Source organism: Scaptodrosophila lebanonensis, unplaced genomic scaffold (genome assembly GCF_003285725.1).
Source record: "Scaptodrosophila lebanonensis strain 11010-0011.00,11010-0021.00 unplaced genomic scaffold, SlebRS2 tig00000001-arrow-pilon, whole genome shotgun sequence".
In the NCBI taxonomy this organism is placed as follows: Eukaryota; Metazoa; Arthropoda; class Insecta; order Diptera; family Drosophilidae; genus Scaptodrosophila; species Scaptodrosophila lebanonensis.
In genome coordinates, this window is record NW_022060529.1 from 6,642,400 (window position 1) to 6,655,366 (window position 12,967).

At 39.2% G+C, this 12,967-nt stretch overlaps 1 protein-coding gene across 1 annotated transcript; it reads right to left on the reverse strand.

Annotated features, from left to right (window-relative positions):
• Positions 1-9,779: 9,779 nt before the first annotated feature.
• LOC115634146 (carbonic anhydrase-related protein) lies at positions 9,780-10,950 on the reverse strand. Its single transcript, XM_030531719.1, has one exon. The coding sequence runs from the start codon at positions 10,880-10,882 to the stop codon at positions 9,893-9,895; it is 990 nt and encodes a 329-aa protein (XP_030387579.1). The 5' UTR covers positions 10,883-10,950; the 3' UTR covers positions 9,780-9,892.
• Positions 10,951-12,967: the final 2,017 nt, after the last annotated feature.

Here is a 12,967-nt window from a genome sequence, read left to right on the forward strand (position 1 = left end):
TATATGGTTGTTGTAGCTTGTTATACTGTGTTTGGTTGGTGGACTTATGAAACTTTCCTGCAAGCACAGCTAAAACACACATACACACACACACCAACAGACAAATTTTGATACAGTTGGTGCTTGCAAATGGTTTTCCTGTTACTGTTTTTCAAATGTCAGCCATTATGGAAGAAGATTATTTAAGGGATTCTTTGGTGCCAATGATGCCGGTTATACAAACTTTAAGATATTCTTGTTAAGCAAATTTTTGTGTTTTTATTTTCACATAGAAATTGGCAATGTTATATTTTTCCATACCACTATAATGGTATTATCAACATTGAAATACGAGTATATTACGTTTACGCACAAACTGTCGAAAATTCTTTCACACCAAATTTGAAAAACTGCTGATTATGTTTCTATTCTTTCGTGCATTCAAGCGAAACCGTAACGCACCGTACCAACGCAACGTTGGCAATAAACAAGCCGCCAAACTCGACAGCGACTTTCAGCCCAGCGCTCAAAATCTAGAAGTGAAATCAAATTCAAATTGGAAACCGGTTCTATGCGCGGTGGTGAGTGTGTACAGGGGCGGAGCTTGTGCTCACAACTGGCATCCTTTTAGTGTTAAGAGAGAAGGGGAGAGCGAGCGAGAGAGAGAGACTGCGCATGGCTTACAGGGATAGGCACACAAGTTGCCTGCGGGCTGGCGGGCATACAGTCCGTCCATCCATCGGTCCCTTCCTTTGTCAGTCCTGCCCATCCATTTGCCATCTGAGCGCCCTGCACGCGTGCTATAACTTTGGCCCATTGTTGCGCAATGTGTGAAGCACTCTCGCATTAAAGTGTCGAATACACTCACATCCATTGTCATGGCAGACAATGGGCTGTTGGTGTTTCTTTTTTCCTCTTGGGTTACTTGCTTGCCAGTTGGATGACGGTTTCTCCATACCTCGCTTCCCTTTTGCTTCTGCGGCTTGGTATGTAAAACAAATTGTTTGTCAGATGCAATTTTTGCGACACAAAACTAATAAAATAAATTCTCGAGGAGTGGTCGTTAGTTGTAGCCAAGCATTGGAGACATAAGCTAAAAAAGTGAGTTGAGCTGATTAAGAGCATGAGAGGAGCTCTCTACATATATGATATCTTCTTATATAAATCTGAAGCATTCTTTCAAAATAATATTCGAGACCATTTTGCTAATAAAATTTCTGCTACCATCGAAGCATCGCCCATACCCCTAGCTGAGTGCAAGCTCGTTTGTGCTCTCCGAGCCGAGCAGTTGCAGAATTTAAGTGAAAATAAAGCAAAACGGATACATAAGTGGATTTTGTTAATATCCTGCTATTGTTACAAATTTGCAACTGATTGCGCAAGCGACAAATGGACAAAGATGGCGTCGGTGACGGCAGCACTTAGTCTCTGTGCGAGAGGAAATAAAGTTAAAAGGATGCAACAAACTTAACAAGGAAAGTGAGAGCAAAGAGCAAGTTAAGACAGACGCTTGTTAGTCGGCAATTGAAAATGGTTTGTGGCAAGTTTGTGGCACTTTGTTGGCACACACACAACCATCCGATTTGCTTGGGTATTTTGGAATGTTCAATGAGGCTAGGCTTGGAAGCATTTCATCTTAAGTAGAGCCAACAGACTAGATTTGAACTTACTTGAAAAAAAAAGAGAAGAAAACATCCAATAATCCAATTTGGCATTAAGTTTAACCAGGCATCAATGTCGATGCCTGTTGTCGTGAGCTGCAAATTTTCATTAAAGTCATTTACTCCTTTGCGCTATCCTCCATTACATGTGAAATGAAACCTTGTGGCAGACGCCTCTACTAAGTAGAGAAGTACGTTAGTCGTGATTTTTCTTGATATTCTGAAATATATAAAATTCCGAATATATTGTAAATTAAACACGCATAATCTATATATGTGACGAAAATGCAAAATGCTACGTTATTTTCACTCAACCTAGTTATGCCTTTTAGCTTTAAACTGTGAGACTAGTTGGCAAGAAACAGAAAGATCGATAGGTGTTTAAAAACATGATATACCTTTAATGAACTTAGCATATGAAGCTGTACAAAATAAATCTTGTCTTACAATATTATTCTTGTAAAAATAGTTTAGAGGTCAGATCCCAAATTTTATAAAAAAGTTTTATTTTCTGAAAAATGAGTTAAATATATTTGAAATATTTTTAACATCATACGAGAGCTTAAATGTGTTTTGATATTCTTTTGATTGATTAATGTAATGAAAACATTACGAAATGAATTAGCTATACCTTTTCTATTTAGTGTGTATGTTGATAACCACATTTATATATATATCTGCCGGTCTATCTATTTCAAGCACTACTACTCCCACAGTTTTAAATATGAATAAACTTTTCATAGAGTTTCATAGTTTTTATTTGAAGGGCACATATAAAATGACGAGATCACTATACTATATACTAGCTGCCACGCAAACGTTATGATTTAGAGATAGTTGTTTGAAAAACTTGTTTATTTGTAAAGATATGGGAATTGAATGGTGAGAATAATGAATAATGATTATTATTAAATCTAAAATGCTTTCTAATGCGAAATAAGAAACAGTCTATAGTGAAGTATAAGCAGCTTCGGCGCAGACGAAGAGTACTTTTTAGTACGTATGTTGAGCCTTTCGTGCATCATATCGGATCCATGGCCACCTCTACTCGCTACCTAGCCATCGCTCCTCCTGGCCCATGCCAGCTATTCGATTTGTGCCAACTAATGAGCTCTTAATACGAGTTTATTCTTACGCATAACGAGCTTGCCAAACGTCATTACGCGCACAAATGAACGCTAATGTGCGCTTGCCTGTGTGTTAGTGTGTGTGTGTGTGTGTTTCTGTGAGTGAGTATGTTTGTGTGGGTGCTGTGTGTTGAGCATTTACGAGAGACTGTCATGGCCATGTCGGAGCGCCGCTTAATTGAAGTGGAGCTGTTGCTTTCGCTGTCACGGCTGCGAATGTGCTTGTGTGTGTGTGTGTGTGTGTGTGTGAGTGTAGGGTGGTGTGAAATGATGTCGCATCTCAGCTTCATTTATGTGCTCAGCCCACAGAGTTTACTTTTTGTTTTAAATTAATTTGCTTTTAATTTGCTTTATTATGTGGCAATTTCTCCTCTTCGTACTTTAATTAGTTTGCTTTTATCGTTAAATTGTTAACGGGGTAGCAATTTATTCAGGTTTTTACTTGACGTTGTTGTTGTGGCTGTAGCTGAAGCAATTGCTGTGTCTGATATCGTCGTTCTTGTAGGTGTGTGTGTGTGTGTATGCAAATGTAATAACACATACGACCTGTGTTTTTCATATAGGTGGCCGCCATTGCAGATAAAATTAATAAGGCGGTTAATTTTGTGTGAGTTGTGTGAATTGTTGTTTGCGAATCAGGACTATCTTTTGCAAAGTCTAAGCACTTAACACTAATATATCCGAGCATTCTACACATGTACTATGGATGCAGGTTATCGCTGGCATCAAATCGAAATTCACTACGCACGCGTAAATGTCTAAGCAGGGGCACATTGAATATAACTAGTTTTATGGTCACACGGCTACAGCTGCTTCTGACTCTGCACAGCAACTGAGAGAGCTCACTCCATCAGTGATGCCAGGGGGTGTGGCCTAAACGAGTTAAAGAAGTGCCGCGAGAGAGTGTCTGAGCCGGCAAAGAGAGTGCATTCAGTGAGCGAGTCAGCGCAGTAAGCGGATTAAAAACACACTCACATACACGTACGCAGCAAACACACACACACAAGCAAACAAACACGGACGCCTGCCATGTGGTAGACCATTGAAAAAGTGATGAAAATAACTCTCTGTCACTTTATTGGCGCTCGAGTTTGAGTTGATGAAGAATTTAATTTATGATGCTGCTCACACCATGGAAATAGTTGAGGGGCGTGGGCTGCATATGGGGTATGGAACATACAAGTAGGATGGGGTTCGGGGGGTCGCAAACACGATTCTGGCTCATATATGGAGCTGTTGCTTGTTTCCAATGGCGCGGCAAACCGCAGCACATAAGTGAAGCTGACCGTGTTAGGCAAGCAGCAAAATCGAACAGACTGACTGAAAAATAAAAAGGGCTGTTGGGTATGTATATGTGTATGCGTGTGTGTGTGTGTCAGAGTGGGCGGCACGGTGCTGTGGGCACAAAAAAAATAATAGAAGAAAAATTAATGAACTCGTAACTGTCGCTTTGGAAATTGGGGAACATGTGGAGTATGTGTGAGAAGCGGTTAAAATTGAGCGTAGGTGTGTGTGCTGGGTCACGCCATTTCATGAATATATATCCACACACACATATGTATATGTATGTACATATGTATGTGTATCCCCATGGGGAGAACGAGCGCACAGACAGAAAAGGATGGAGAGAAACAAGGAAAGCAGCAGCCGCTAGACGTCAAGCTTTGATGATTTAATTTTCTGGTCTTCTAATTTAATTTTATTATAGAAATACAGACGTGCGCATGAGTGTATGTGAGTCGGTGTGTGTGTGTGTGGTGTTGTGTGTGTATGATTGAAAAAGCACGGCTCCTGCCGCTGCCGCTGCTGCTGGCAGAACACACACGGAGAGCCACAAACTCACACACTCTGACACATGCAAATTCGTTAATGGAAAATGGTGGCGTTTAATTGAAAAAGGAAGTTTACTGAGCGGAACTGAGGAGGCGGAGGCAAATGAAAGCAGCGAGCTATGCGCACAGTTTTTCTACCCTATACGAAAAGGAGTGATGGCTAAATGAAATTCATGGCACAGCTCACAAGGTCTGTTTATTGTTCCCCTTGGTCATCTACCTCCCGAGATAGTAGCGTGCTTTTCCGAAATAATTTAAGGACTAGAACTATGGCAGACCCGATGCCAACTGACAATAACTATATTGACATGTTGGTAGTGGGAAAAGAAATTTAATTTAGGCCACTTTGAATTTCATAAAACGTGACTGGGTTACTTGGTCCCGTTTTTGTTTGTAACATCACTCTTATCGGGCTCCAAATTCTTGAACAGAGCAGTTGTTGCTTCGAAAAGCAAGGAGCTAATAAATTATTGTAAGTCTTTGCGGTATTGCGAATTGTAAGCCCCTCATGTAGTTTTTGAAGGATTGAAACAACGTACGTTGGTCAAAAAATTGTGGAAAATTTAACCTACCATCAATGCTAAATTTTATTATTATATTTATTTCTCTATATGGATAGGTATTGTTAAGTAAAATCAGAGTATTTTAAAGTCTCTACATATGTTTTTAGCTTAGTTTGCAAAAACGTTGATGATTTTTTTGCGGTTACTGTTCCAATAAAAATGTTTAATTAAAGTTATTGGTTTGCATTTATGGTTTAATTGACAGACACATCAAACAGTTGAAATACAAAAAATACTGCACTACATGCGCTTTTGCGCAAAGTTAATTGAATTAAAAATGTGCAGATAATTACAAAATGGCGTTGATTAATCGGTAGCTGCCATATTGATTTTTCTTCTAGAACAATATTCAATGATTAACAATTAACATCGCACTGGGATTTTTGATGCCAACTGCGGCTGCTTCTGTGAGCCTCAATAAAAGCAATTAATTTTCATTAGCTGCAAATTTTCAGCATACATACTCGTACAATTACAAACACATACACATATATACACGTACACACACACAGATAAACATACACAAAAGCACATACTAATGCCATCACGCGCTCGTTTTCTCAATTATTCATTCAATTTTCTTGCCACAAAAGCAGCTTTAGTTCCGGGCCTCGACATTGCCATACATATTCATGCGGCTAAATGAAAACGGCAACACTTAAATGCAATTTTCCTCAATTTTCGCAACGTCTATAAACACACTCGCACACACACACATTTACCCTGAACGTCAAAACTCCATCGTTGCCGTCTTCATTATCTTCATGCTCTTGCTCTTTTCTTAGACGGCATTCTGCCCGGTTCTGGAACGTCTAGAACGTCTTAACGTCTTTTCATGGCACTTACATCGTCATTCTATTCGTCTAATTTCATTTTCATGCCGTTTTCCGCCAGCAACTACGTAGCTTATTTTGCGGTTCTGCCCTTCCATCGTCCCTTCATCTCAACTTCAGTTGGAAACTGTGGAAGCAAGCCCAACTGCTACTGCCTCTCCAGTCCTTGCCATGAAAAGCGAATACACGCACATGTACTCGAGTGTACGTATATTTGTATCTCTGCAACTGCTGTCACACAAGATTTGGCAGCTCAAGCGTTTTTCTAATTACTTTCAATTAAACTTGTTAATCTATTTGTTTTCCTTGCACCAAAACCGGAATCTAAGAAATAGCAGCTAGTGTTCGTTGAAAGTCAATGTATTGCTCAATTATTTAACTTGACGCTATGCAAATAAGTTAAAGGGGAAGCTACAATTCTACAATCAGTAAACGTTTTCTTTTGACTACAGATTTAAATTCGTTTAAATATGTTATGGTCAAAAGTCTGTAAATGTAAACGTTTCAGTACATCTATGAATAATTCCAAATAAATTACCAAAGACTTACTTTTATAAATTTTTTAGTGCCTTATTTAGGCATACATTTCAGCTAATTCAATGTTTAGAAATCGATTTCCACATTTTAACTTTGATAAAAATGTTCAAATCGGTACTCGTAACGTCATCTTGGTCCTTTTTTGATCATACTTATGTATGTCGATAACGTGAAGCTTATTTCGCTTTCGTATAAAGATCCTCTCCACCACAGTCGTTTGCAGGATGATCTGATATATTATATTATATATCTAAATGTAAGTTTTTGACTTTGCAGCTTATGAACTTATAGATGCGCATAGAAGTTTCTTGTCTCGTTATTATAGCTGCCATAGAACCGATTGGTGCACAAATTATTCTTAACATAATAACTTTTTTATGAGCATTAAATTTGGTGCACTAAATTATATAACTGACATGGAAACGATCGGAGAAAGCTTGGTACCAACAACTCTGTGCTTATACAGATATCTCAAGAAAATCTCGTATTTATAAGTTTTCTATTTTGTTTGTAAGCTTTATGGGTTTTTTTGTATAATTTTTCCTAGTTTACACTGTCGATTACTGTTAACCATTTTTATTTCTCCATTTTGTTTAATTAAGTAGAAAAGGCTAAGCTGCCTATACTCTTAACATAAATATATCTTTGCCTCACTTGTTAATTCATAATGTTTTTAAGAAATGTGAATAAATAAGTAAGGCTGGAACGATTTCAACGTTCTACTCGCTTAAATAGTATTCATACGCTACAATCATGCGTTACTTTCTAAATATACTTATAAGAACCATTGATCTAGAAATGGAACAGAGTACATTATTAAATCCATAAATCATTTCATAAATCCAACTTTAATTAATTGTTCTTAATTTTTTATAAATTTTCGTCGGTCTTTTAAACGTATAATAATGTTAAAATCGTTGCTCACTATTTTTAGATTGCAATGTTTTATTAAAAGCGGCCATAAATTAACATTTTTATTTTGTTGAACAGACAACACCTAAATTATGCATTTCGATATTCGCATTAATTTTCCAAAAAACATTTTCGTACTAATTGCAAATAAATGTTTGTTCTTGTGCACAAACATTTGCATATCATTTTATGCATCTGCATTAATAAATACAATTATGTATCTATTTTAATTGAATTTCGGTAATTTTCTATATTCTACAATTTATCAAAGCACTGGTGCATTATATTATCGCAATTAATGAGCGAATGAGTGAACACTTTTGTGCATACATTTAGCAATAAAAATTGATCAAAATTCAGACAAATAGGCAAACGCAAACGCGGGATGAAATTCGGGGAGCCAAGAGCATCACCAAATATATTAAATTGAAATTCAATTAAGTTTTCAAAACACGTAAATTGTGCTAACAATATACAGAAAGTGCGTGCTTGCCACTCCAAATATTGACAATTGACAGAAACAGCATCAGCAACAACAACAACAACAACAACAACGACAATTTATCCATCGGCATTCGTTGCCAAATTGAAACTAGTTTGTATAATTTCATTAGCGTTGATTTTCAGCAAATAAATTATACAGTTGTCGTTGTTGTTGCTCGTTTTGTGGGTGCCAGTGTGTGTGTGTGTGTGTGTGTGTGTTTGATTAGATGTCTCGCATGTGTGTTAATCAGGTTTACTAAAGCCTTGCAAAAGATGCGGCAAAGCCAAAGCACATGCAATTTAATATTGCCCTGAAAATTTCAACTTCAACATGTTGGGCACATAATGAAAAACTAATTACGAGAAGGAGACAGACAAGCCATTTTAAGGGCATATTAGGAGCCCACATACTCGTCCTCGTATGGAGGATGGCTATAGCTTGCAGCAATGCGATAATTGTAGGCTGAAACTCGGCACCGGGGTGGTGGAGGGTGACAGCTGTAGCAGAGGATAGAGGGTGCGACTGTTACGCAGCGGGTGGTAAACAGCGGAGGAAACAACAACAACAACAACAACAACAACAAAAACATCAGCATCAGATTCAGATTCAGCAAACACGGCCACATCCACATTCACATCCACATCCATGTTCATATCGACATCGACATCGACATGTACATTAACATCGACATGTCCGCAACAGTTTCCATTGCACTAACGAAATTATAGACTCAGACAAACGCAAATACACAGATGAGTGGCCACACACACACATACACACATCTGCACACAGTGCTTGCGCAGTTCAGCATCCTGTGGCGCAGTTCTAGGACAGGACATTTGGTTAATGCGCCCTGAACGACTAATTAGTGGATTATTATACACAAACTAGTTGCCAACGACAATTCGATCAAATTGTGTGGAAAATTCACAGCAATATGAGTTCAATTAGCCTCAGAGTAGGCAATATATTTTTATAAGCCAGTGTATTTTTTTTTTTTTTTTTTTTTTTTTTTTTTTTTTTTTTGTAAAAAATGTATATATAATTTATTAAACTAGTTTTCTACTAACAATAAGCTAGTTGAAAGTTAGGGAATACAAAAATTGTCTATAGTAAGCATCTATAGGACGCTCTTACATCTATGTATATACAATATTTACAATGTTTTACATGAAAAATGACATTACATTTTATACAAGGAATCTTGTGGGGAGATCCTTTGGATGGCACTTCTTCAGTGTTCTCTTCTTAGGTTTGGACAGGAGCCGCCTCGCTAGTGCGTTGGGGTGACTGCCGAGTCGCTTCTCGTAATTGCCTAACCAGTGTATTTAAGTTAAAACTTTTTTTTTTTTAATTATATATACATGTATATATTCTGACACAACCCGGTAGCCGAATTATACAATTTCTTGAGTCGTGCATGGTTGGTATTGATCGATCCGGGAAACTTGTATGCAACCAAAATAAAAAGTTTAAAGCGTATTACGAAGTCCGGACCTATTTCACATAACCAGACAATTTCACAGAGCCCATAAAATGAGCGGAAAAGCACAAATGATCGCCCGTAGATAAGATAATATAATATTTAAATGATTGTATCTTACAGTTAAACCCTCATTGCAATTTATTGTAGAGTAACTAGCACCTGCAGGCTAAATATGAGTTCTAGAGCTGTTAGTTCAATTTTATAACATACACCAGAATTGAAAATCTACACTAAACTTCTAATTGCTTTTAATAATTTAGTTACTGATTCTAAAACAAAAAATACCATCAAGTCAAGTAAAGGTTTCGGATATGTATGTATAATCAGAACTACTCTGAATAATTAGAACTAAAACACAAGCTGTATTCGAAACACAAGCAACACAACTTTATTTCACATTACATTATAGCTTTTATATTAAAAAGCTACTTGTTTTATTGAGTTAAGCTTCATATATAGATCGTGGTTTAACTTTTGGTTAGCGGCGGGATCTAACTCCAAATGTATTATATTTCACGGTGCGATCGCAGAGTGGCTGAACAGGTCGAGCATTGGGACCAATGCGAGCTCCATTATGGTCCCGCAACTGGCGGAACTCATTGAGCTGCCGGGCACCAATGGCTATGGGCATTGGGTAGATGAACCACTCGACACCTCGATGGCAGGGTGGCTCCGTCAGTGAGCCATGGTAGCTGTAGAAGCGCGTGTAGAAAGCATGCATCAAATAGCGCAGGGCAAAGGGCGGAACTTCCGCACACTGACCTGCTCGCTGAACCATCACCAAATGCTGGACGAGCGTATCTAAATAGGGATTCTCTTCAGACACCTCGAAGAAATAGGAGATCATCAGGATGCCGCGACTGGAGGTGCTGGAGCTGTCGCTCGAGTAGTTCACATGCATGCATTGCATCTCCAGAGGGTAGTGGGCATAATCGATGGCGTGCTCGGAGCCCCCCGTGTTGCGCCAGCTCCAGCGGAACGAGATCTCTCGGAACTCAAAGCGGCTGAGTAGGTCGCCGCCAGAGATGTTGGGCGTCGGCGAATCGAAGGCGGCACGCAGCAGCAGAGTGCGTCCATTGTTTTCCAGACGAATGCCCAAGGGCAGATCATCATAATGGCACCATACCAATGGCGTACTGAAAACGACCCGCTCGACGCATCGCGGATCTATGTTGATGGGACTCTGATTGTTTGGCTCCGTCTGCCAGGTGTGTGGTCCATGTGTGGGACCGTAATCGTAGTTGGAGGTGTGGCTGTTACTCACGTCATACGTCCGCACAGCTCGCTCCATTTGCATAGAGCCCTGATTCTGGCAAATGGCGTAGCCAGCGCTGAAATTGATGATGAGCAGCAGGGCGAGTATTCCGGCTAGCAAGACCAGGAAGAGCTCACTCTCCCTGATGGCGCAGTAGAGGTCCGAGAACCAGCAAAATGGTTTCATCAAGAACACACAGGCACTGCATTCCATTCCATTCGTTCGTTCTGACTGAATATAGCCACCGACTAAATTAACTTTTCTGATCCGAACTGAACCAAACTGCTGACCGAATTTTGTGTGTCTCGAACAACAAATTCAACGCCTGCCCGGCCCATGCCCGAGCATCAACAATTTCTAATTAAACGCAACGAAAAGTTAATTATTTTGAAAAACAATTTGCAATTTATTTGCATTTCGGCAGTGTTGTGTGTTTTGCATAAATTAATTTTACGCTGCTAAAAACTCTTCAGCGGCGGAAATTACTTGCACAAATATCCTGTTGCACTTTAGCGCAACAATTTCAGCGCTCATAATGAAGGATATTAATTAGTTTTGTGTACAAAATGAGCATTCCAGCGGAAATTATTATGAGCGCGTCTTATTTACTCTTTTTGCCACCTCGCCTGACCTCTCCTCTCTACAAAAATGCCAGCAAATGCTCCGTCGATATGAATACTTGTAGTTCCTCTCGAGTCTGGTACAAAAATGTAGGCATATCTTGCAGGGCGTTGCTGGCACGTAACCCGAAACTGGCCGCCGCAGTTGCATCACTGATTAGCATAAAGTTATGAAAAGTAATCAAAAGACCAGTCCACGCCCACTCCATGTTGCAACGCCTCAAAATTCGGTGATGTGACAAATTGCGTGCTGCGTTTAAATGTGTACGCATAGCTCGAGGGTTGCCAACGATGGATGCTTCAGGCGTGCGTGAGTCACTCTCGTGAGCACAATCGAAATGCAATAAGTGTAAAAAATGCTAATAGTTTTCAAAAATAATACAATATAGTCTCGAAAGCCAACGCAGCTACAAACCGGTCGATCTCAAAAATACCAAAAAATACAAAAATTGTGCTTAAACAAATTGTTAGGAATACCTCATCGTCAATCTAAAATGAATTGGAATTTGTGGGAATGTAAGTTTGTGGATTTCTGAGATACACAAAATAACTATATTTTCAAATAACAGAGTCTATATACTTAGTCTATTAAATTGTATACTTGTATATTCTACTCAAACCTCAGCTTCTAAAAGGACAAGGAAAGGTTTGGAATAGTTTTCTAAGACCTCGAAAAATGATTGGTTTTGCAAAACTCACCCTTTTACGCATTGGACTTTTAAAAACGAGTTCTTCATTTCCTGAGTGAGCCATTTCCATGGTTGGCTCGCTTTTCGCGATCTGCGTGAGCCTAGAGTTTTGCTCTTACCTTTCCATCTTTAGTTCTGGCCCTGGTCATGTCATATCAGGTCAGGTCAGGTTGCTGCGCTGTTTGTGATTCAATTATGGAATTCATCAAATTCTGCTTTGATTTGGTGCCCCTGATTATTATTACTTTTTTTTTTTTTTTAATTTTCCCAAACGGGGCGTCGCCTTGTGACAAATGTTACAAAATATCTCTGTTAACTCTGTTGCGAAGCTCGCTGCTGTTGCCAAAGGCGTTTTGTTGGTTGTTTGCAACGTGCACGCAAATTGCTGGGTAAGCATGTGGCGGCTGAAGCGGGCATTAACACCATTATATAAAGCCCACAGTGAGGGGGTGCCCAGGACAGACATAATTTTGTGCAATGGCTGCCCGCAGGCGATTGTTTTGATCGTGGCTCGAAGCATGTATGTTTACAATTAATTGATAAGTCAATAGAAATACCCCAGAGTGGCAGACAGCATCAGACCATTTTTAGTAAAGCATTTTGCCAGTCCAATAATAATGCCAAGTCCGTTAGGAATGACACTGGTAGTGAGACCTTGACCAGCTGGGAAAAGGTGGGGAGTATGTTGTGAGTTTTATGTTGCTGGTGTCGCAAGCCAAGCCAAATCACCAGCAATTCCTCAACAATACAATGATGATCACTGCATTTTCCGACGCTTTGATAGAAAGCCAGAGCTGGAGCTTGAAAGAAGTAGCCGCAATAAGCCTGCACCTATTTACACTTGCAAACTTACTTAGTTATATATTTAATTGAAATTAGCTAGATCAGCACGCTGTTTTTGTACCCTTCCTGTATTTAAATGCAATTTGCAAAAGAAATCAAGGTAGTGCTTAACATGGCTTTAAGCTAGCAAGTTTCTGATAAGATTC

Excerpts from the sequence above, each read along its gene's own strand:
- LOC115634146 (XM_030531719.1), bottom strand. The coding sequence starts at position 10,882 with ATGGAATGCAGTGCCTGTGTGTTCTTGATGAAACCATTTTGCTGGTTC.